We start from the raw sequence: 26063 nt of genomic DNA on the forward strand, positions 1-26063 counted from the left end.
GGGCCCATTTCAGGAAACTGATAAGATCTCTCATGAATTGATTTTGGAAGTCAGCAAGCTGTTTTGGTGGAGTGTGTTGTTTTAGGAAGGTCATGTGGTTTTGCAAGCAGAGGGTCTCAAACAGGTTTTTCTCTAAGTGTGACAGAGGGGGAGGGGGAGGGGCCTGCTGATTTTCTACAGTGGCTTTTGGAAGCTTGTTTGTCACCCTATTTTGAAGACACCTTGTGAGTTCTGAGTTCAGCCTGTTCAAAGCCCTTGTGGTCCATACAAGAGGAGATGGCTGGCTGTATAATGTTTTACCTGAGATAAGGAAAACAGAAAAGGAACTCTGTGGTGACCTGAAAGTGGTCATCATCTAGAAAATCCTGATGAAGCAAGTTCTTCGGCAAGACACTGAAGTGGCTGATCAGAAGGAATCAGTTTGTGTATATCCAACGAGCAACAAATATTTCTCTAAAAACTTCCTTTCATTTACCTTTCAAGCGCCAAAGGCTGGTGAAGATTCATATGCTGCAACCGGCAAGACCTCACATGGGCTGAGATGCCCGTTTCCATAGGCCACCTGTGGAACTGTGAAACTGGCCAACCACTGGCGGCGGATCGCAAGGGGCCCAATTGGAGCCCGGATGCTGGAACCAACCAGAGGCCACCCCACTCAAGCAACGCCCCAGTGGTGATGCAGGCGAGCTCTCTATAAAAGGCAGAGCTGCCCTGAATAAACTCAATGTCGAATACACTCTATTAACTCACACATCCTTTCCTCTGCAAGTTTCAAGCTACAACTGTGAGCTATAACCTGGCTGTAGCAATAGCGACCTCCCTACAATCTAATGTTAGAGCTCACTGAATGGATTTGAGAGTAAAATGAAACAGAAAGGAGGCCTATCTAATATCAGGTTTAGAATTCAGCAGAGAATCAAGCTGAACATAAGAATCATCAAAAAAAAACAGGACCTGATTTTGAAAGGGAATCCAAAAATCTTTTTAGAAATAATAAAAGGGTAATTAAAGTGTGATGATAAGATATTCCATTTTAATTGAAGATGATTCTGACAAAATTATGTAAATTCAGTTTATTGATGAAATAAAAATAAGATAAAAGATGACCTTGCTCCAATAACATGTACCATAGGATTCCATGAGTAGCATTGAAGAGGTGGAGGATTACAAACGGTAGTTGAAAAAAAGTGAAAAGTAAAGCCAAAAAACTGAATATTCGTGGAGGATAACTTTTAAGACACATTCCCTCTGACAAAATTGCAGGGCATCTGTTGGAATACATGTTATTGGATGAAAATCAGCACAGATTTATTAAAGGCAGATAGTGTTTGAATAACATTTTTGAAGTAATGGATATGGATCTTGTGTATGTTCATTTTAAAAGTAAAAATAAGTATTGTTGCTTAAATTGTGCATGTATAAACAAAGCAGAGATGATGAATGTTGTTTTACACATTGGATGGAAGAATACTGTGATATCCCAAGACCCATTATTAAGTTCATCGAACTTTATTGTTAAGTACAAATGATGCAATGCAGAGGCAAAGCTGGGGGGGGGGGGGCTCACCAGAATTGTGTGCTCACCAGTGGCAGATGAACCAGAAGGACAAGGAGGCTCATCAGCAGATAATTGGGTGTCAACGGTGTAAACTTCCTGCTGATTGGGCACATTCATCCCCTTAACTGTTAGCTGGCGTGGATTGGAGACTGCATGCCAGACATCCATGGAACACTGTGAACCCAAGACATGAAATGATATTCGATTTATGTTTGAAGTAAATAAGAGCAGCGAGTAAAATGTTTTATTGAAGAAATGAATTCATTGAATGAAAATTTGGGGAGGGTTCAGAGTTAGAGCATCAGGAGCCCGGCCGAGAGGGTTTGGAGTTAGGGTGTCAGGAACTCTGGTGTGCGGTAGGCAAAGGGGAGAGTTCAGAGTTGGGTGGGCTGTTGGGAGCTCCAGTGTGCGTTAGGCCAAGGGGAGGGTTCGGACTCAGGGTGTTGGGAGTTCCAATGTGTGGTAGGCAGATTTTAATTTTAAATACAAATAACAGTTATATACTTTAGGACCTATCTTCCTCAAGTTCCTCGTGTTTTGATGTTAAATACAAAAAAAATGTATAATGAATTTAAAATTACTTGGTATGCATTGAAGATTTGCGCACATTCATTTTCTTTGGGCGGTGGTTGCAAACCATACATGCACACAGCTTTGAGGGAACAGTGGTCGTGGATTCTACTACTTTCCAAGTATTTCCTTCTATTATAGCATACCCATTTCTTCTCATTCCGTCAACACATCTGGCGGAGCCGTCAATGTAGAATTCATATCCTTCTCCCAGCGGAGTATCGCAAAGGTCTTCTCGGGTCTTGGTCTGAAGATCTGTCAACTCGACACAGTCATGCTCCACCTCTTTCTCTGTTTCACTGCCGTATAAAAATTGAGCTGGGTTGCAGCTATTAATTTTTGCAAACTGTAAATCTTCTCCAACCATTAAAATGGTTTCATACTTTAATATGCGAGAATCAGTCAGCCATCGATGGGCAGTTTGTGTTAATAAAACACTCACAGAATGGGAGGTGTACACAGTCATCTTTCCTCCAAAAGTAAGTTTACGTGCTTCCTCTACCAACAGAGCAGCAGCCGCTACTCCCTGGATACACGTCGGCCATCCGCGAGACACTGGGTCCATCATTTTGGAAAGGAAAGCTACTGGGTGTCGCTGACCGCCTTTTTCTTGTGTTAAAACTCCCACAGCTGTTCCTTGGTTATGAGTGACAAATAGCTGGAAGGGCTGTTTTAAAGAGGGCAGAGTGAGCACTGGGGCTCGTGTTAGGCGATGTTTCAAGTCCTCGAACCATCCCTCCTCCTCCTGGGTCCATTTCAATGGATAGTCATTTTCATTTGTCAGTTTATCATACATAAACTTCACCAAAGCTGAGTAGTCCTCTATCCATAACCTACAGTATCCTAAGAGTCCCAGGAATTGTCTTATTTCCTTCTTATTACGGGGTAAAGGCATTCTAGTGATTCCCGCAATTCGTTCAGGGGTAATCCGTTTCTGTCCTTTACTTATCTGGTGTCCCAGATATATCACAGTTTTCTCAACAAACTGTAACTTGTTTCTGGACACTCGTAGACCCTTTTTCCCCAGATAATTCAAGAGTCTAATGGTCTCTCTCCTCATTTCTTGTTCCTTGGGTCCTGATAATAGTAAATCATCCACATACTGCATTAGTTGGGAATCATCAGATTGTGGATAGTCCATCAGGATTTGTTCTAGCATTTGTCCAAACAGGTTTGGAGATTCAGTGAACCCTTGGGGCAATACAGTCCACCGAAACTGTCTCCGTCTACCTGTCCATGGATTTTCCCATTCAAACGCAAACATATCTCTACTTTCCTCTTCTAACGGACAAGTCCAGAAGGCATCCTTCAAGTCGATAACACTAAACCACTCATGGTCTGGGGGAATCCGACTCATAATAGTATAGGGATTAGGCACCACTGGGTGGCGGGTCTGAACAATAGCATTCAAACTTCTTAGATCCTGAACTAGGCGATAGGATCCATCTGATTTTTTTACTGGGAGTATAGGGGTGTTATAAGGTGACATGCATTCTTCTAATAGTCCGTCTCGTATTAAAGTCTCAATTACCGGCTGTAGCCCTTTTCTCCCTTCCAAAGAAATAGGATACTGACGTTTCCTTACCGGCTGATGACCTGGTATTAATGTGACATGTAAAGGTGGGATGTCCAGACCTCCTCGATTTCCCTCCTTATACCAGACTCTCTCGTCAATCTGCCGTTCATCCTCTTCCTTTAAAGCGCAGAGGTGGACTCGCACTTCTCCGTCCACAGGGAGAGCACCCAAACCTAGGAGAGCCTGTAAGTCCCTTCCTAGGAGGTTAAATCCAGCCGAAGGTAATAACAAGAGGTCTTGTACCCCTTCTCTTTCTTCCAGTTTCACTGTTACTTGGGGAATTATTGATACCATTCTGGGAGCTCCTTCTATCCCAGAAATTGTCAAATTACTTTTTATAGGCTCAGTTCCGATTGGCACAGTTATTACACTACTTCGTTCCGCTCCTGTGTCCACCATAAACACCACCTCTTCTCCCTTGGGACCAATTTTTAGTTTTACCAGGGGTTCCCTCTTATATTTGGTCCCTAACATTTGGAACCCCTGACACCCCTAATCTTCTTCCATAAGTTCGAGGGCACGCAATTCCCTCTTGTATCGGGGGCATTCCCTCTTAAAGTGTCCTTCCTCATTGCAGTAATAGCATTTAACAAATCTCCGGGGTCTTCCCTCTCTTGGATATTTTGGATTGTTTAGAGGAAGGTTTTGTTTTCTTTCCCCTCTGGATTCAGCATTCATCTGTCGGATAGTCTGTACCATAACCTTTGTCGCCTTCTTTTGATCTTCTTCTCTCTGCACATATACTTTTTGTGCCTTTTTTAACAGTTCACTTAGGGGTTTTTCACTCCAGTCCTCCTCCTTTTCTAGTTTCTTTCTAATGTCTTGCCATGATTTGGAAACAAATTCAATTCGAATAAGCTGTTCACCCATTGGTGTACTAGGGTCCACACCAGCATACTGTTGGACATTCTTTCTCACCCTCTCCAAAAAAATCAGTAGGGGACTCGTCTTTCCCCTGGTGGTTCCCAAATGCCTTGGTAAAATTGTGACCCTTTGGCACAGCCTCCCGTATCCCTTTAATTTTCCACTCTCTATATTGTCTCATACTTGCCAATCCCTCGGGTGTTCGTTTGTCCCACCTGGGTTCATTTAAGGGATATTTTTGTTCATGGGGTCTAGGGTCCCCAGGTTGTTCATATTCCCACATGAGGAGGGCAGCCCGTCGAATCATCTGCCTCTCCTGGGGTGAAAATAATGTTCCCATTATTGCCTGCATCTCTTCCCACGTATATGTGTTTGGTCCCAAGAATTGGTCAAGCTGCTCAGCCAGTCCTATAGGATCTTCCAATAACTTTTTCATTTCTTTCTTAAATCCCTGCACCTCTGTACTAGTTAGGGGAACATTCACATATCCCGTTCCCCCTCCCGGTCCTCCCATAGGAACTTCTCAGGGGATTTAGGTTTATTGAAAACTTTGATGGTCCTGGACCAGTCTGGGATCTTGTCCAGGGTCGGTTTACCGGTGGAAGTTTAGGGTCCGACTCCCTTAATTCATCCTTTTTATCCCGGCCCCCTTCGGGGCAATCAGATTCATCACCTTTCCCCTCCGGTAATAAGCTTTCCTCGGGCGCAGTAGGCACCGGGGGAATATAAGGAGGGGGAAGGTTGTCCAGAGGTTCCCATTTCTTTTCTCCTGCCACTCTCAATTTAAAACATTCTGTTAAGGATCCTGGCCAGGGAACCCAACAAAATGCATATGCTGACTCTTCTTGATTCACCTTTGGTCTCGAATTTACATATATGTTTAATGCTTGTCTAACCCAATCCTCATCAGATCCAAATTTCGGCCACCAGACCGAGGAACCTTTAATAGGTTGTTTTGACCAAAGGAGACAATATTGGACCATCTTTTTCTTGTTTTTGTTCCGATATCTATTACTATCCCAATTTTCAAACATTCTCCCCAAAGGGCTGTCAAGGGGTACTCCCAGGAATTGTCCTGAATTTTCAGACGAGCCCTTAGATTTTGATCCTCCCATTTTCCCACCTAGATCTGTTTATCGTTGCTGAGGACCCTCTCGCTCTGGACCCTACTCCCTTCCTCTCAGACGCCTCGTCGGAGGTGCTGTCCCTCCTTCGGTTACCGCTGAGGTTTTCCTGGGGTTGACCCCTCTCTTCTCGGCACTTCGTCGGAGGTGCTGTCCCTCCTTCGGTTACCGCCGAGGTTTCCCTGGGGTCTATCCTAGAGTCCCGCGACAGGGTTCTCACACAACGACAAAAGATCTATACTTAATCTATTCCGTTAGGTTTTTATCCAAACAGGTGTATCCCGTTACACCTGTTACCCAATCCCCACACCACAATCGTAAGTCGTCACTTACCGGTGTCTTCCCGGGGATTGAACCGTCACCCTTCTCCTCTCCGTCTTGTCGTGTCACCCTGTCCGGATACCACTCGCTCAAGCCGCCCGAAGCGACGAGCAAGGGACTAGGAGCTGCTGAACTCAGCGGGGTGCACCGCCTCCGATGTCCCTCTTCTCGCCTCCCCTCACGGCCGGAGTGTAGATCCCGGATGAGCCCCCATTTGTCAGAAATAAAACTTCTCACACATGAGTCTCTTTAAAACTGATGACACGACAAGCTTTATTTACAAGTCTGCAGAGTTGGACTCAACTGGTTTCTCACCAGTTAAGCCCCGATACATACAGTGCATTGATTTTTATACCTTTATTATTTGCCCTTCCCCTTCTTATTAATACTGTTTTAATTGGTTAGTATTACAAAAACATTCTAAGTATAACTGCATTATTAATTATCACGTTCGTTACGTACGCTGTGAACTCTACATTCACTGAATTCTGTTTCTCACACTTCTTATCAATCCTTTGTCTCCTGCATGTCTCTCACTATGACCATGAAAAGATAGGTTTAAAAAAACATATTCAGCAGCTCCTTCTGTCCTTGACTGCTAGTAAACTCTCTGTCCGTTCTGGCTTCCCTGTTTATGATTAATCATCACATTTTAACTTAAGTCTTTTTAACCTAAATTCTCTATATCACAAATATAACACACAAAGAAAGCACAAGAGGCAGCCAAGCCTTCTCACAGGTTTGATCAGGAAGCTTTTCATTTCCCACCTGTTAATTTCGACTGCACTATTTTTGTACAGAACAGATGCATCCAATTGTGGATATTCTCCTCAAAGCCCCTTTTGAAATGTACATCCATGATGTTCCTGTGCCATATTTTGTCAAAGGCATTCTTCTGATCCACGCTGACTAGGCAAATGTACACACTACTTACCCATATGCAGGCTATTCTTGAATAACACAGGGTGTCAGAGATCTTCTTTCTGGGTAAACTGCAGATCTAGTCCAGGCAAACTAGCAACACAAGAGCAAATTTGATTTGATTGGTAATGGTGTTCAAAGGCTTGGGAAAAATCCACATTTAACAGTAAGTTAAGCCACTAATTTCTGAGAAATACAAAAGCTGCAAATGCTGCAATCCTGAGCAAACAAGAATTGCTGGAGGAACTCAGGTCAGACAGGATTCATGAGGGAAAAAAAGTCAATCAATATTTCAGATATGAACCCTTGATCAAGACTAATATAGAATAGGAGCAATTTGGACACATACTTGGATAAGATTGGTTCAGAAGGATATGGGCCAAATGCAGGCAAGCGGGACGAGTTTGGGTGGAACTTTTTGATCAACATGGGCAAGTTGGGTTGAAGGGCCTTGTTCCACAATTCTATATCCCCATTTTTCTTTCATCCATTTGTCTTAGAAACTCTTAAATGCCCCCCAATGTTTCAGCTTCCACCACCTTCCCCAGCAATGCATTCCAGGCTTCCACAACTGTTAAAAAAAACCTTCCCTCCCTTAACTTTTTACACATGTCCTCTGGTGTTTGCCATTCCTACCCTAGGAAACAAGTGCTAGCTGTCCACCCAATTTATGCCTCTCAATCTTGTAGACCTCTATCAAGTCTCCATTCATCCTTCTACACTCCAAAGAGAGTAGCCCCAGCTCTGCTAACCTTACCTCATCAGACTTGTTTCCCAATCCAGGCATCATCTTGGTAAATCTCCTCTGCTCCCTTTCCATAGCCTCCACCACTTTCCTATAATGAGGTGACGAGAACTGAACACTATTGATTTGTAGAGTTGTAATGTGACCTCTCTACTCCTGAATTCAATCCCCTTATTAATGAATCCCAGCATCCCATAGGCCTTAACTATCCTATCAACCTGTGAGGCCACCTTGAGGGATGTATGGATTTGTACTCCAAGGTCCCCCAGTTAATCCACACTCTTTATTAACCATTAACCCTGAACTCAGTCCTTCCAAAATGCATCACCACACACTTATCTGGATTGAAATCCACCTATGAACTCATCAAATCCTGCTCTATCCATGTATTAGCACTTTGGTAGTCCCAGCCAATATTAGGGAAATTAAATTCCATACTATTACAACCCTATTATTCTTAAAGTGTGATCTCCCTACACATTTGATCCTGTGGGTGAATGCTCCTTATATGGCCAGTATAATTATATATCTTGTAATGGGAAAAAATATGGTGTCAGAGCACAAATGAAACCTAGTTGAAATGAGCATATTCCTTGTCAAAGTTCAGCAAAGTAATTTGAGAGCAGCTGATAAGTGGGTGATATTGAAATTTATGGCTGGAGAATTCTTTATGACAGTGCCCAGAAAAAATTCTGCTAAGTTTTCAATGTTTATTTAACTGTAGTAAATTTTAGAAATGTAGCTTTCAATTAGCCTGACAATTAAGAGGTTGAGATAATAGGTAACACTGCATGGTCTTGAGGTGTTTTTGAACTACTTTGTCACTGGTCAGCCCTAAAATAAGGTTTTGGAATTAATAGGAGATGATGGTCTAACTCGGGCAAGGAAAAAAAAACCAAATTTTAAATCTACATAATTTCATGCCATCTTCAATGGTAAATGCATGTCACAATAAAATTTTGTGGTCATTACTATTTGGGATCATTAATGGCACTACTTTACATGAATTCAAGCTTTTTGACACGATAAAGGCTTATCAAAGTCTAGCTGGACATAAGGGTTTTTGACTCAACACAGTAACTTTTCACAGATGCTGCCTCATTTTTTATTTCATATTTCCAGCATCTAGAATCTTATCTAGAAATAATCAGCACCCCATTCAGAACCAGTCACCATCACAGTAGCAGGGTTTGTACAGAATGCAATGCAGCAACTCACCAAGATCTCTTGGACAGCACCTTTGAAACCCACAACCTCCATCAGCTTGAAAGACAAGGGCAGAATAGGCATGGATGTTGCCCTTCCAGCCGCACTCAGTCTGACTTGAAAATATATCACTGATCCTTCACTGTCAAAATCCAGGAACTCCCTTCTGAACTGCATTGTGGGTATACCCAAACCACTAGGACCACATTTCAAGGAGGTAGCACACCATGTTGACCCTGCCTGCAAAGCCCATATGTCTTGGGGTGAAAAAAAGTAAATTTCATATACTTAGCATTTCCAACTTGTAAAAAACTGGCCTGTGCTAAAAGTATAAACTTGTAATAAGCTTTTTTCTCCCTCTGCACACATATTGAGTATCACATATTGAGGATCAAATGTGTAGGGAGATCACACTTTAAGAATAATTATTTTCAGCTTCTTCAGTATATCTCATTATTTTCCCCAACCTTTGCTTTCATTTATTTACATCTCACCCCCAAACATATCAGCCATAATTAATCATTTCAACACCCGAAGCTGCAACAACCTACACTCATTGTCTCTATTGGTCTTCATCCTGTCAATATTATATACACCCACCTTTTTCTTCTCCACAAATGAAAACAATTTATTTCTAACTTTTCTCAGTTCTCAAAGTTGCGAAGCATTAACTGCTTCTTGCTCTGGAGGAGCCAGCTGAAGAGCTCCATTGTTTTCAAATTTCTGACATTTCCTGTTTTGAGTTTAGCCATGACAATTTTGGAAATCCTTAGGAGGTCAAATAACATCTAGAACATAGTACAGCACAGTACAGGCCTTTCAGCCCAAAATATTTAGCAAATTTATACAAGTCTCCTCTATGATCAATCCAATCCTTTACTTCCTTGAAGTCCAGGGCAGCACATTTAGTATAGCTGTTAATGAAATGCTGCTAGTGCCAACAACTTGGGTTCAAATCCGATGCTGTCTGCAAGTTTCTGTGAGGGTTTCCTCTGGGTGCTCCAGTTTCTGCCCACTGTTCAAAACATATCAGGATTGGTAGGTTAATTGGATGTAATAGTCAGCATGGGTTTGTGGGCCGATAAATTTATAAACCTCCAATTTTCTTGCATCTTTGTGTCTACCCAAGACTCTTAAATATCCCCATTGTACCAGCTTCAACCACTACACCCAGCAATGCATTCCAGGAACCCATCATGCTCTCCAAAAACTCTAATATCTCCCTTAAACTTTCCTCATCAACTCATCTTAAGGACCTCCATTATTAGCCATTTCCTCCATGAGAAGGTGTTGGTTATCCTCCCTATGACCCTTATTAACTCTATTCTCCCTATTACGTTGCCTATCATCCTCCATCCCTCCAAAGAGAAAAAATTCAGATTTACATGTCACACACAACCCTGAGATTCTTTTTACTGCAGGCAAGGAAAAATTACCACTTATTGGTAGTTAAAAAAAATTGTACACAGTGTACACTTGTAAACAAAGAACTGTAAACATAACAAATGTAAACAGACTGCAAGAAAATAAAATAAATAAAGTGCACAAGTAAGAGTCCTTAAATGAGTCCCTGATTGAGTTTGTCATTGAGAAGTCTAATGGTGGAGGGGTAGCAGCCGTTCCTGAAACTGGTGGTGCGAGTCTTGTGACGCCTATGTCTCTTTCCTGATGGTAGCAGCAAGAACAGTGTGTGTGCTGGGTGGTGTGGATCCTGGATGAACGCTGTTGCTCTCTGACAGCAACATTCCCTGCAAATGTTCTTGATAATGGAGAGGGTTTTGCTTGTGATGACCTGGGAAGTATCCACTATCTTTCAGAGGGCTTTACATTCATGGGTATTGGGATCCCCATATCACACCATGATGCAGCCGGTCAGCACTTTCCACCACACATCTGCAGAAATTACAGGGTTTCAAATGTCATACTAAACCTCCATAAACTCCTGAGGAAGTATAGGCATTGACAAAGTTTCTTCAAGATGCCAAAAGTAATGGGCCCAGGAAAGATCCTCCAAGATAGTAGGCCCTTTCAAACTTCTGTGTAAAATAGGGTTAACCAGGGATTTGCCGTTAGTGCCCCAGTTAGAAATGGTCCGATATGATCAACCCTGTCAGATCCCAAGAGTCCGTGACCTACCTCAGAGGTAGTCAGGGAACCCAGTTAAACTTACCTAGGTCACGTCCACAGGCAATTTAACAGGAAAACGGCCGACTCACCAATTACGGTGACATCAGCACATGCATCACCAGACAGCCAGTATCTGAATAGCCAGTGAGTACATAACATGTCATTGTGGGGGCAGGATCCCCCCTTAAATCGCCAGGTTGACAATTTAATGGGTCAATCCCCCTGCAATTTCACCTTTGTACTAGGGTGTGAGACTTCCAAGAACTTAAATTTGCTCAGCTGCTCCACCTCTGATATCCCAATGATCACTGGATTGTATACCCCTGGCTTTCCCTTCTTGAAGTCAACAATCAACTCCTTAGTTTTGGTGACATTGAGTGCAAGTTTGTTATTGGCGCACTTTTCAGCCCAGTTTTCAATCCCCCTCCTGTATGCTGACTCCTCCCCTTCCTTTCTACAACCCATACCGTGGTATCATCATTAAATCTGTAGATGGTGTTATTTTCACACAGTTGTAGGTGTAGCGAATAGAGCAGGGGGCTAAGAACACAACCTTGTGGTGCTCCGGTACTGATGGAGATCATGGAGATGTTCTTACCGATCTTCAATGCGGTCTGGAGGTGAAGAAGTCCATGATCAATTACACGGTGGGGTGTTGGATCCCAGATCTTGGAGTTTTCAGATGAGTTTTGAGATGTTGTTAAATGACAAACTATAGTCGATAAAGAGTATACTGATGAATGGATCTTTACCTCCAGTTGTTCCAGGGCTTTGCTTGTTCAATCTTTGCTTGTGAGACATTCTCTAATCCAGACAGAATCCAGGTAGATCGCATCTGTACTCTCTCTAAAACTTCTCCATCCTTCCTGTAATGACGTGGCCTAAACATAACACAATACTCTTAAGATTTTTAGAGATGATACATCACCACATGGCTCTCAAACACGATTCCCCGACAAGTGAAGGCCAGCACACCATAAACCCTCTTACCGAGGAGCCACGTGATGGAGTAGTGGATGGTCAGGGAATTCCAGGCCTCTCCGGAAAAGTTGAAAAAAAACGCACAAAACACAAAGGTACAAGAATAAAAATTAAAACAAAGTAAAAGTAAAGGTGAGAAGAAAATGGCAGCGAAGAGAGAAAAGTCAAAAGCAACGGGAAGAAGAGAAGATGAAAGAATGTCGGAAGAAGAAGGTGAAGGCCTTACCTGTCCGAGGAGGCCCGCTGCGGAGAGAGAAGCCCGCTCCCTAAGGTCGGTGGAAGTCCCGAGCTCGGGACTACAAAAATGGCTCGCGGAGCCGAGTAAAAGTGCGCATGAAAAAAAACCACACTGACGGGAGGGGGCAACAGCTGAGGAGTCGATCTCCACAGCTGAGGGTGACAGCTAAAACACAGCAACAGGAAGAGAACATAGAAAATAACGAGAACAAGAAAGAACAGAGCAAAAAGAAAACAAGGAAACAACAGATGGCCAACCCAGAGGAAGAAGAAGAAGAACATAGAGAAATGGAAGAAGAAGGGAAAGGCAGGACAATGGATATATATATTTTTTTTAAAGAATATATGGAATCAGTGAAAGAATGGCAATTACATGAATTTAATGAGATTAAATGAAGAATTAAGAGTGCAGAAGAAAAAATGAATAAAATAGAAATGGTCATATCAGAGATAGGAAAAAGAGTGGATAATGTGGAAGAATGAGAAATAATCATAGAAATGGAAGGAGAGGACTTAAAAGAGAAATTAGAAGAATCTAATAAAAAAAGTTAGAGGCACATGAGCTGTTAGCTCAGAAGATAGATATAATGGAAAACTATAATAGAATAAATAATATAAAGATAGTGGGCCTTAAGGAAGATGAAGAAGGCAAGAATATGAGAGAATTTATAAAAGATTGGATCCCCAGGGTCCTAGGAAGACCAGAATTACAGGAAGAAATGGAAATAGAGAGGGCACATAGAACACTAGCCCCGAAACCACAACCGCAGCAAAAACCAACATTTATTTTAGTAAAATTCTTAAGATATACAACAAGAGAAAATATATTGGAGAAAGCAATGAAGAAAATAAGAAGACAAAAAGCCACTGGAATACAAAGGTCAAAAATTTTTTTTCTATCCAGACATAAGTTTTGAACTTCTGAAGAAGAGGAAGGAGTTCAATACAGCAAAAACGATCCTATGCAATAAAGGATATAAATTTATGTTAAAGTACCCAGCAGTACTTAAAATAGTTATTCCAGGGCAACAAAACAGACTATTCTCGGATCCAGAGGAAGCACGAAAATTTGCAGAACAACTACAAAACAAGCAGAGAGATGAAGACATGTAATGAGAGTAAAAATGACCACGAACTATATGTATGTGTGTATATGGGTGTGTGTGTATATATATAAAAATAAATATAAATAAATAGATATAAATATATATATAAATAAATAGATATAAATATATATATATAAATATATAAATATGTGTATGTGCATACATGAGTGTATCCGTATTTAGAGGAAAATATATAGAGTATAGATAAGAATTGATAAGGGAATGAAAGGGAATAGAGGAAATAAGGAGGGAATTAAAAGAGTGACCTTTGTTATATAAGAAAATTGAAATCTTTTCCGGGGGGGGGCTGGGTGGGGAGGAGTTACAGTCACTGAAAAATCAGTTGACGCTTGCGAGTGAATTCGCAAATCCAAATGGAGAGGGGAGATGTGGTTGCCTGACAAGGGATAAAGGGCAACTCAGGAGGGGGAGGGGAGAATGGGGTTAAAGAAGTTTTAAATAGGAGAATAAGGAAAATGTTTGATGTTTTAGAAATGTTGTCTTATAAAGTGTTCAAAACAAGAAAGCAGAAATGGATAAGAAGGTGATGATGAGGAAATGGAAAGGGAAGATAAACAAAGTATGAAATGGCTACTTTGAACTATATGACTTTAAATATTAACGGAATACATAACCAAATCAAAAGGAAGAACCTGCTAAATTTACTGAAAAAAGAAAAAATTGATATAGCATTCGTGCAAGAAACACATTTAACTGAAATGGAGCATAAGAGATTAAAGAGAGATTGGGTAGGACATGTAACAGCAGCGTCATATAATTCAAAAGCTAGAGGAGTAGCTATATTAATCAGTAAAAATGTACCAATTAAAATAGAAGAGGAAATAATAGATCCAGCAGGGAGATATGTAATGATAAAATGTCAGATATATTTGGAGTTGTGGAATTTACTCAATGTATATTCACCTAACGAAGAAGATCAAAAGTTTATACAAGATATTTTTTTGAAGATAGCAGACACGCAAGGGAACATATTAATAGGAGGGGATTTCAATCTTAATTTGGATTCAAACATGGATAAAACTGGGAAAAAAATTAACAAAAAGAACAAAGTAACCAAATTTATAATTAAATCGGTGCAAGAAATGCAACTTTTGGATATATGGAGGAAACAACACCCAAAGGAAAAGGAATATTCATATTATTCGGGTAGACATAAAACATACTCAAGAATAGGCCTATTTCTGTTATCAGCTCGTATGCAAGATCGAGTAAAAAAAACAGAATATAAAGCTAGAATATTATCGGACCATTCACCCTTGATATTGACAATAGAGTTCGAGGACATCCCTCCAAGAATGTATAGATGGAGATTAAACTCCATGCTACTTAAAAGGCAGGATTTTAGAGAATTCATTGAAAGACAAATTAAAATGTACTTTGAAATAAATACGGAATCAGTGAAAGATAAGTTTATACTATGGGACGCAACGAAAGTGTTCATCAGAGGGCAAATAATAAGTTATGTAACCAAGATGAAGAAGGACTACTATCAGGAAACAGAGCAGTTGGAAAGGGAAATAGTAAATATAGAAAAAGAATTAGCAATGAAGGAAGACACAACTAAAAGAAGAGAATTGGCAGATAAAAAAATAAAATATGAAACACTACAAACATGTAAGGTGGAGAACATAATGAAGACAAAACAGAAATATTATGAACTAGGAGAAAAAACGCACAAAATTCTAGCATGGCAGCTTAAGACAGAACAAGCTAAGAAAATGGTATTGGCATCAAGGAAAAAAGACAAACAAATTACATATAATCCAATGGAGATTAATGAAAACTTTAGAGAATTCTATGAACAATTATACCAAACTGAAAACGAAGGGAAAGAAGACAAAATAGATGAATTTTTAACTAAAATTGAACTACCAAAATTACAAATAGAGGAACAAAATAAATTAACAGAACCATTTGAAATAGTAGAAATACAAGAGATAATTAAAAAAAACTACCAAATAATAAAACACCAGGAGAGGATGGATTCCCAATAGAATTCTATAAAACATTTAAAGATTTATTAATTCCTCCCCTCCTGGAAGTAATCAACCAGATTGACAAAACACAAAGCTTACCAGATTCATGCAAAACAGCAATAATTACAGTAATACCAAAGCAAGGGAAAGATCCACTCGCACCAGTGTCATATAGACCAATATCATTACTTAACACAGATTATAATAGCTAAACTATTAGCAAACAGATTAGCAGATTATGTACCTAAAATGGTAAATCTAGACCAAACTGGATTTATTAAAAAAAGACAGACAATATTTGTAAATTTATTAACTTAATTCATGCAGTAGAAGGGAGTAAAGTGCCAACAGTAGCAGTTGCTTTAGATGCAGAGAAGGCCTTTGACAGAGTAGAATGGAATTATTTATTCAAAGTATTGCAAAATTTCAGTTTACCAGAGAAGTAAATGAATTGGATTAAAGCATTATATAAGGGGCCATTGGCGAAAGTGACAGTAAATGGATATATATCAAAGCAATTTAATTTAAGGAGATCAACAAGGCAGGGATGCCCACTGTCACCCTTATTGTTCGCGTTAGCTATAGAACCACTAGCAGAATTGATGAGAACAGAAAATAAAATAAAAGGGATAAAAATAAAAGACAAGGAATATAAAATCAGTTTATTTCCAGATGATGTTATAGTATACTTAATAGAACCAGAATTATCAATAAAAGAATTGTATAAGAAATTGAAGGAATATGGAGAAGTTACAAGATTAACGCAAATAAAAGTGAAGCAATGCCAATGAATAATGCGGATTTCTCAAAATTTAAGAAGGAATCACCATTCAGATGGCAAATGCAAGCAATAAGATACCTAGGTATACAAATAAATAAAAACCTCAGCCATCGATATAAACTCAATTATTATCCACTAATGAAAAAATTACAGAACGATTTAGAGCATTGGTAAGATTTACCACTAACACTAATAGGAAGGATAAACTGTATTAAAATGAACATTTTCCCAAGGATACAATACCTATTTCAGGCATTGCGAATACACTTGACAGAGAAATTCTTCAAGGAGTTAAAGAAAATAATAAGGAAATTTTTATGGAAAGGGGGGAAACCGAGGATAGCACTAGATAAATTAACAAAATGGTATAAACAAGGAGGCTTACAACTGCCAAACTTTAAAAATTATTATAGAGCCGCATAATTAAGATACCTATCAGATTTTTATCAAACAAGGGAAAAGCCAGATTGGACTAGATTAGAACTAGATAAAATAGGGGAGAAGACACCTGAACATATATAAATGGGATGAAAAACTGGTACAACATAGGAGTTCTCCAGTATTACATCATCTGCTCAATATTTGGAAGAAGATTCATGTAGAAAGGAATAATACAAATTACCAATTACCAAAACTAATACTGACGCAAAATCAGTTAATCCCTTTTACAATAGATAACCTTTCCTTTAGAGCACACATGTCAAACTCTGGCCCGATTAATTATATTTGGCCTGCAAGATCATATAAAAAATGTATTAGAGATGGCCCGCTGGCCGCCGCGCCAGTATAGCGCATGCACAGTAATACAACAAATCCAAGAATGCATTGGCGTCATCCCGCTAATTGCCCCCACCTCCTCTGTTTACGTTGCAGGGTCTCACCGTGGACTCTGGTTTTGGGGCCTGGCCGGTGTCAGGGGAAGCCAAGGCCGCTTCCCAGCGCCCGGAACTGGAGGCCTCGGGCATGACCTCGCCAGGACCGTTGCCCACTCCCCCTCCCTGCCGCAGGCCAACCCGCGACTCACGGTGACGGGGCCGCTGATCCCCCGAGATGCCGCCCTGCAGCGAGAGCCGATGCCCCCGCACTGTTGTATCCCCCCCGCCCGCCCCCACCGCAGCATGGCCTGACCGGTGTCAGGGGAAGCCAAGGCCGCTTCCCAGCGCCTTCGTAACCGGAGGCCTAGGGCCTGACCTCACCAGGACCGTTGCCCACTCCCCCTCCCTGCCGCAGGCCGACCCGCGACTCACGGTGACGGGGCCGCTGATCCCCTGAGATGCCGCCCTGTAGCAAGAGCCGATGCCCCCCCCACTGTCGTGTCCCCCCGCCCGCCCCCCTACCGCAGCGTGGCCTGGCCGGTGTCAGGGGAAGCCAAGGCCGCTTCCCAGCGCCCGGAACCGGAGGTCTCGGGCCTGACCTCCCCCTCCCTGCCGCAGGCCGACCCGCGACTCACGGTGACGGGGCCGCTGATCCGCCGAGATGCCGCCCTGCAGCGAGAGCCGATGCCCCCGCACTGTCTTTGTCCAACCCGATGGCCCGCAAACCCCGCCCTCCCGCACACAGGCCTGAATAAGTATTATGAGCTTTAATCTCAGGATAAAACAATCTTCCAATAGTTTCATGTCACAGTGATAAATATATTCCTGGTTAAAAATGGTCCTGCACCTGGATACAAGCTCATTAGGCATAAAACTTGAAAAGTGTGTAAATCAAAGGATATCTGTACCAATGGAAAAAGGGCATGGCAAATAACCCTGCTAGAGTTCATGCCCACAATCAGTCACCCATTTGATTGTTTCAGGAATCATGTTATTCTCCCACATTCTCAATAGCCCTCAGATTTTACTATTCGACAGCACACTAGCAACATTTGACAAATCCTCTATAGAGAAATATTATTTATTGAATATTTTATTTCTCATTTGTTCATGCTTCTGGAAAGAGTTTATCCAAAACTATTATTAAACATTTATTTTAATAAGAAAAAGTTTAACATTACATATGTTGAAAGAAGAGAAAACATGCAGATGTTGTTGAAAATTTTCAATAAATATTTAGTTCGGCCCTCGACTTGGACTACCAAGTTTTTAATTTTGGCCCTCCGTGAATTTGAGTTTGACACCCCTGCTTTAGAGAATGGGAGAAAAAAGGGATCAAAAGAATAGAAAATTGTTTTTCAGGAAATAGATTATTATCCTTTGAACAAATGAAGGATAAATATAATATAACTCAAGATACAGTGTTGGCATATTACCAACTGAGATCCTACTTGAAGGGCAAATTAGGAAGCAGTCTGAGGTTACCAGAAGGAAGTAATTTTGAATATGTGATTACAAATACAATGATAATCAAAAAAATTATAACAAATATGTATATTAAACTGCAAGAAAAGGAGAATGAGGAAAAAAATGGTAAAACTAAACAAAAATGAGAACAAGATTTAAATATAAAGATAAAGAAGGAAACATGGGAGAAGTTATGCTCTGGAACTATGAGAAATACAATAAACACGAGGTTACGTATGATACAATGTAACTGGATACACAGGCTATACATTACACCTCAAAAGTTAAATAAATGGGACCCAACAGTATTTGACAGATGTTTTTGTTGTAAAAAATAAATGGGAACAACAATTCATGCAATCTGGACATGTAAGAAAGTAGAAAAATTTTGGGAAGATCTAAACCAGATATTAAATAAAATTACAGAAAACAATATACCAAAAAACCCAGAGATCTTCCTCCTAAGTAACATAAAAAACAAAGAATTTGGACTTGATTTGGATGGTGCACAAAAAAGATTTGTTAAGATAGCTCTAGCCGTAGCAAAAAAATGTATTATGTCAACCTGGAAATTAGAAGATAATTTGAGAATACAACAATGGTATATAGAAATGAATAAATGTATCTCATTAGAAAAAATAACATATAATTTAAGAAATAATATTGAAATATTTGAACAAATATGGGAGCCATACATGAAACACAATAGAGAAAACCTACCGGGGACATCTACCACCTAAAATAACGAAAGGAGAAGGAAATGAAAAGAATTGACTCAGTGGAATTTCTTGTTTATTTTTATTGAATGACAACATTGTTTGACTGGTTTAATGTATCTTAGATTTTGTACTTTAAATGAATGGGGGGGGATGGGGGGGGAAGAAAATGACACTGTATATGTTTGAAAATCTTGGTCAATGTGGTTTATGGTGTGAAAAATAAAAATTTTTTTAAAAAAACCTTCTTACCATCCTATCAACGCATGGCAACTTTGAAGGATCCGTGGATTCTTCTGTTCTTCCATGTGGCTTAGAATCCTGCCATTAACCTTGCACTCTGCTTTCAGCTTTCATCTTCAAAAGTGCATCACTTCATACTTTTCCAGATTGAACTCCACCTGCCACATCTCCACTCAATTCATCATCCTACTGAGATCACCTGTAGAGAGAAAAAGACCTTTTTTCGATTTTAAAAACATGTCATCTTGAAGTCATCATGTGGCCACACCCAGGCTACGTACAATTTATTGCTGTTAAATTGATGCAGAGGCATACAATAAGATCAGCACAGTTCCAGTCATGTTTGGTTGATACCAGTTCTCCTAGAACTGTAAAAAACACACCAAAATGCTGGAGGAACTCAGCTGGTCTTGTAGCATCCATAAAGACAGATACAATGCTGACGTTCCAGGCCCCTTCTTCAACTGCTCAAAAAAGGGTTCAGACCCAAAAGATTAGCACTCTACTTTTATCTCCTCTGAATGCTGCCAGACCAGCTAAGTCCTCCAACATTTCAACATGTTTTTACTAAAAATCACAGCATCTGCTAATGTTTCAGAGTACACCATTCGAACAGGTCCTTCAGCCAGCACCTGTACCAAACTTAAACATGCATGTCCCTCTATTGTTCCCCTATCTAGAAGCCTCTTCAACACTACTCCTGTCACCTACCACTCTCCAGGTGCCCTGGCCATCTCGAAACCTTGCCCTTCCACATTAAATCCTGTGATAAAAGATCATATCTGATCATTTTATGCACTTCTAAGGAGGAAACAACCCAGTGAGGCAGCATGCCGTTAAGCAGGCGCACCGGCCCTGCTTGTAACACACGCAGCTGGGCAGCCGACCAAAATGGTGCCATTGGGGGTTTCCCCTTCAACCCTGGCACCGGGCTCAGAAGCCCGTGCTTGGGGACCCACATGATGCCCTGGTGATGTCAGCGCAGTTCTCAACCAGGTCCGGGCTGGGAGTATAAGGCCAGTCAGGCAGCCTGCAATAAATCAGTTCTGCTCACTGAGCTCAATCTGCCTGGTTGTGTGTTATTTCAGTTAGCAGTGTAGCTGCCACTACAATTGGTGACCCCGACAGGTTCAAATGCCTTTGAACCCAACATGAGCGACCCTTCGGTCAGTGCTATAGCCATCAAGCTCCCTGACTTCTGGGTGCAGAAGCTGGAGACCTGGTTCACCCACGCAGAGGCTGTTTCACCTCCACTTCCTCAGACACAACCAGGTTCTACCATGTGGTCGCCACCCTGGACCAGGCCACCGCCAAACGTGTGCTGTACCTCGTTCAACACTCAACCGCTGAAGATAAATACAGGACCATCTAATGGATGCTCACCAGCTCCCTCGGACTATCCAGGAGCCAGCGTGCTACTCGGAAGCTGCACCTCGACGCCTTGGGGGACAGGCCCCCGACTGAGCTAATGGATGAGATGCTTGCACTCATGGGCGATCACACCAACTGCCCAATTTTTGAGCACATCTTTTTCAACCACCTGCCTGAGGACATCCGGCCACTACTGGCCCAAGAGAGCCTTGCTGACCCGAGGAAGGTTGCTCAGTAGGCTCAAGAGCTATGGCTTGAGCGATTCCCAGAGGGCTCAGCAATCCGGCGGGTTGTGAGTCACAGGCACGACCAGACCAAGCCATCCTCTAGTGCTGTGGTAGAACACCCGGTCCATTCAGGGGCCACAAAGAGCAAAACCAGAGGCAAGGCATCTGCACTGGGCCTCTGCTTCTACCACCAGCGCTTGGGAGCCAAGACTCGGAAGTGTCGTCAGCCCTGCTCCTTCCAGGGAAATGAGCAGGCCGGCTGCTGTTAATGGCTGCGGCGGCTGGCCAGAGACACTGCCTTCTCTACCTGCGGGACTTAAGTCAGCGGCCAACGTTTCCTCATTGACACTGGGGCCCAGATCAACGTTATTCCAGCCACGGCCATTGAGTCCAGGAACCGGCCTCAAGGACCTCCCCTCTGTGTGGCCAATGAAATGGAGATCCAGACATATGGAGACAAGACCGTCCACTTCCAGATCAGCCGGGAAAAGTTCACCATTTTGTCCCTTCCAACCAGCATCCTGGATACTGACTTTCTCCTCGCCCACGGGCTCCTGGTTGACATTCGGGGGTAGGCGCCTGGTAGATGCCCGTACCTTCCAAGCCGTTCATCTCAACGCCTCCCACACACAGCAGCCGCAGATGGCCAAAATCAGCACACCCAAGGATGAGTTCCAGCGTATCCTGGACGAGTTTCTGGCCATCCTCAAGCCACAGTTCTCCGCTGCCTCACCACGGCACAGGGTGTTCAGTCACATCCCACACCAAGGCACGCCAGCTCCCATCGGATAAGCTCCAGGTGGCGAAGGAAGAGTTTTTGCATCTGCTGGAACTGGGGATCATTCGGCGCTCCAACAACCCTTGAGCCTCACCGCTCCCAATTATCCCAAAAACCTCCGGCAGCTGATGCCGCTGCGGAGACTACCGGCAGCTCAACAAGGTGACAATTCCTGACCGTTACCTGATCCCTCACGTCCAGGACTTTACAGCAAACCTGCATGGTGCGAGGGTGTTCTCGAAGGTTGACATGGTGCATGGGTATCACCAAATCACGGTACACCCTGAGGACGTACCCAAGACGGCCATCATCACACCCTTCGGCTTGTTCGAATTCCTTCGCATGGCATTCAGTCTCAAGAACGCTGTCCAGACCTTCCAGCACCTGATGAATTGAGTGGACAGGGACTTAGATTTCATCTTCATTTACTTAATGACATCCTTATTGACAGCAGGGATCAGGCGCAACACAAGGCCCGCCTGTGCACCCTCTTCTCCCAACTGGCTGACTTCAGCCTCACAATCAACCCAGCCAAGTGCCAGTTCGGGAAAGAGTCCATGCAGTTCCTGGGCCATACCATCTCGGCTGAAGGACCCACACCCACCACTATGAAGGTTGCCGCAATCAAGTAGATCCCATGTCCCGATAACCTTAAGGGGCTGCAGGAGTTCATGGGTATGGTCAAATTCTTTTATCCCAGGCGCTGCGCGCATCATGCAGCCGCTCTTCGCCCTCATCGCGGCCAAACACAAAACACTTGCCTGGACTCCAGAGCCCAACAAGGGCATTCAAGCCCACGAAGGATGCCCTCACGAAGGCTACCATGCTCGCCCACCCACACACCGACCTGCAAATAACACTCTCCATCGATGGCTCTGGCACAGCTGTCAGTGCCGTCCTGGAGCAGCAAGTGAATGGACAGTGGAAGCCACTGGAATTCTTCAGCCAGCTTCTTTGCCTACCAGAACGCAAGTATAGCACCTTCGACCATGAGTTACTGGGCATGTACCTGGCGGTGCTGCATTTCTATTTCTTGGAGGGAAAGACTTTTACCATCTTTACCGACCACAAACCCCTCACTCATGCACTAGCCATGGCAAAGGATCCCTGATCGGCTGCCAGCAGTGTCACCTCTCCTTCATGTCGGAGTTTACCATCGACATTTGGCACAAGGCGGGCAAGGACAACGTGGTCGCCGATGCACTCTCACGACCGGCCATCCGTGCACTGACACATGGCCTCGACTTCGACCAGCTCGCCAGGGACCAGAAGTCCGACGAGGTGACATGAGCCTTCAGGACTGCCATCACGGGCCTGCGGTTCCAGGACCTCCTGGCTCCTAGCGTTGAGGGCACCATCCTGTGTGATGTCTCCATGGGCACCCCTCAACCAGTGGTTTCCCAGCAGTAGTGCAGGCAAGTCTTCCACCATATCCATGACCTTTCACACCCTTCCATCAGGTCCATAGTCTATATGGTGGCAGAATTTTTCGTCTGGCATAGGCTGCAAAAGCAGATCGCGGACTGGGCCAGAACCTGCACCCATTGCCAGCTGTCCAAGGTGCACAGGCACACCAGAGCATCTGTACAGGAGTTCGAGCACGTCCATGAACGGTTCAGCCACATTCACATGGACATCGTCGGGCCCTTACCCGTTTACCAGGGTAATCGTTACCTTTTCATGGTGGTGGACCACACCACTCGTTGGACCAAGACAATCCCGATGCCAGACGCCTCCACAGACTCCTGCTCCCGAGCACTGTTACACGGTTGGGTTGCCTGGTTCAGCATCCCGAATCACCTCACCAGCAATCGGGGCGCCCAGTTCACCTCTGCACTGTGGTCACAGTTCGCCAACAGGCTGGGGATCGAACTACACCGCACCACAGCCTATCACCCACAGGCCAATGGGCTGGTCGAGTGACTACATTGCCACCTTAAGTTGGCACTTATGGCCCGCCTCACCGGTCCCAAATGGGTGGACGAACTGCCTTGGGTGCTCCTCGGCATCCACTCAATGCCCAAAGATGTACAGGCATCCTCAGCTGAGCTGGTCTACGGCGCACCGCTCGCGCTACCCTGTGAGTTCATCGACACACCTCATAACCCCCAGCAGTCACCACATGAGCTATTCCCCCAACTCCGGGCCCAGTTGGCCTCCTTCGCACCCCACCGCCGCCGTCCAGACACGGCACACGGGCTGGACTCCGCGGGGTACGTTTTTATTCGGCGAGGCCCGTCCACGGCACCTCTGCAGAGGCCTTACGAAGGGCCGTACAGAGTGGTCCAGCGTTCAGGGTCCACGTTCACGCTGGTCATTGGCGGTAGGAGGGAACTGTTTACGGTGGACAGGCTGAACCCAGCACACCTCAAACCCCACCGAACCAGTAGTCGTGGCCCAGCCCAAGAAGCGAGGCCGTCCGACTACAAAGGACGGCGCCAATTCTGGGGGGGGGGGGGGTCCTGTGTGACGGCACGCCGTTAGGCAGGCGAACCGGCCCCGCTTGTAACACACAGCGCCGTCGGGGTGTTCCTCTTCGACCTCGGCTCCGGGACCCACGGGACGCCGGCGCGGTCCTCAGCCAGGTCCGGGCTGGGAGTACAGGGGCGGCCAGCAATAAATCAGTTTCGCTCACTCGAGCTCAGGCCGTCTGGTTGTGTGTTACTTCAGTTAGCAGTGTAGCTGCCACCATACCAGCATCTTTTAGTCCATGCTCTCCCAAATCCTCCACCACCCCCCCCACCCCACCCACCCACCAAGCCTCTGCCAACTTCCTAAGCATTTTCCACAGCAAGTTCCAGGGTCAGGTTTGGTCTCGACCCGCCTGCACGTCCCTCTAGACCTTCCCTGGGAGCGGCTGCAACACGACTATTGTCAATGCCACAAGTGCCCTGGTATTGAGGCGGTCCTCTCCTTGTGGGACGTCCTGAAAGAATTCAATCTCCCCTCCCCCCCCACCAAAGTGAGACGAGTCGGGGGGGGGGGGGGGGGGGCTTTCCCCACCTCCCTTTGTGCGCGGTCCTGAGCCGCCCCCCTCCCTCCCCTCGTCCCTGGCGAGCAACAGCCGCCGACCGTTTTTTTTCGAAAACGAACACGTCACCCCCCCCCCCACCCCCCACTACTGTTTTATAACGGCGTCAGCGGGCGCCTCCCGCCACCCGTCCACCAATCAGGCTGCCGGAGCATCGCCCCTTCCAACGGGGCGCCGAGCGCGAGGCGGCGGGGCCGGCCAATCGGACGCGACCGCTTGCCGATTCAAACCCGTCCCATCCCCGTCGCGGAGGTGGTCGCGCGGAGTGGGGGGGTGGGGGTGGGGGTGGGGGTGGGGAAAGAGAGGAGAAGGACGGGCGCAACCTAACCTGCTGGCGCCTCGCGCGACGGACCAATGGCGCTGCCGCGCGCCCCCGGCAGCCCGCCTTGGGGCCGGGCTGGCGGCCAATGGGCGCCGCCTCCGCCCCGTGATGGACAGGCGGCGGGGAAGGAAACGTGCAATGAAGTTGGGGTGAGAGGTCGCCGAGTGAGAACCAGCGCCCTGTGTCGCTTTGTAGTCCATTGACGCCTTGTGTGGGTCTGGTAGGTAACCTTGTGTCTATCACCGTGCGGCGTGTCCATGTCCGCGGGATGGGGCTTTTAATTCACCCTTAAGGCGAAGGCAAGTCATTGGATGGGCTTTGGGGGGGGGGGGGGAACGGAACTCCGGGGGGGGGGGGGGAGGGAAGCAAAAAAAAACCCGAATCTTTTATTTTTAAGCAAGTTGCGTGTAATTTTCCTCTCGCTCAGTCGTGCAATCAGCGACCCCTGGAAGTTTGCTTCAAATGCATTGGGGGGGGGGGACCGTATTTAAACAAAATCTCCAGGCGGAATGAATCTAATCTCCCCATGTGTTGGGGGGGGGGAGAAGGAGGGGGGGGGGGAGGCTTGGGCTCTGGGTCTCTTCTTTCACGGGGAAATGGCCGCCTCTGGTTCGCACCGTGTGTCCCGTTGCCCCCCCCCCTCTCCTCCCCCCCGCTCCTCCTCCCCCCTCCTCACAGTCCCCGCCCCCAAGGTGAGGGGGGGGAGCGAAATCGGCCGTGAAAAGGGGCGAGGGGCCATGGAGCTCTCGGCTCGCCCACGCGCTTTCGCCCGCACGGTTCCCGGCACAAAGTCCCCCCCCTTTCCCTTGTCTCCCCCCCTTTCCCTTGTCTCCCCCCTTTCCCTTGTCTCCCCCCCTCCCTTGTCTCCCCCCCTCCCTTGTCTCCCCCCCTCCCTTCTCTCCCCCCCTCCCTTCTCTCCCCCCTCCTTCTCTCCCCCCTCCTTCTCTCCCCCCCTCCCTTCTCTCCCCCCCTCCCTTCA

General features: G+C 44.7%; 2 protein-coding genes across 10 annotated transcripts in view; one reads left to right on the plus strand and one right to left on the minus strand.

Annotated features, from left to right (window-relative positions):
- sap30l (sap30-like) overlaps nucleotides 1–26063 on the minus strand; it is a 103912-nt gene that overhangs the window by 68618 nt on the left and 9231 nt on the right. Inside the window, exons 1-6 of one of the 8 annotated variants that reach the window (XM_069941258.1) lie at nucleotides 24488–24813; nucleotides 19365–19554; nucleotides 11765–11893; nucleotides 6948–7027; nucleotides 2275–2427; nucleotides 1585–1732 (exon numbers count right to left, since the gene is read on the minus strand). In XM_069941258.1, coding sequence (XP_069797359.1) covers nucleotides 1585–1671 — 87 coding nt within the window. In that variant the 5' untranslated portion in view covers nucleotides 1672–1732; nucleotides 2275–2427; nucleotides 6948–7027; ... (1 more) ...; nucleotides 19365–19554; nucleotides 24488–24813. Of the gene's footprint in view, nucleotides 1–1584; nucleotides 1733–2274; nucleotides 2428–6947; nucleotides 7028–11764; nucleotides 11894–19364; nucleotides 19555–20738; nucleotides 21899–22026; nucleotides 22116–23405; nucleotides 24350–24487; nucleotides 24814–26063 lie in introns of those variants that run through there. The other 7 variants (XM_069941225.1, XM_069941207.1, XM_069941217.1 and 4 more) reach the window with 7 other exon arrangements.
- Nucleotides 25199–26063, plus strand: part of hmgb2a (high mobility group box 2a) — a 4206-nt gene continuing 3341 nt past the window's right edge. Inside the window, exon 1 of one of the 2 annotated variants that reach the window (XM_069941145.1) lies at nucleotides 25199–25304. The gene's annotated coding sequence lies outside the window, so the exon portion shown is untranslated. Of the gene's footprint in view, nucleotides 25384–26063 lie in introns of both variants that reach the window. The other variant, XM_069941150.1, reaches the window with a different exon arrangement.

This window comes from Narcine bancroftii, chromosome 1 (genome assembly GCF_036971445.1).
Source record: "Narcine bancroftii isolate sNarBan1 chromosome 1, sNarBan1.hap1, whole genome shotgun sequence".
Lineage (NCBI taxonomy): Eukaryota > Metazoa > Chordata > Chondrichthyes > Torpediniformes > Narcinidae > Narcine > Narcine bancroftii.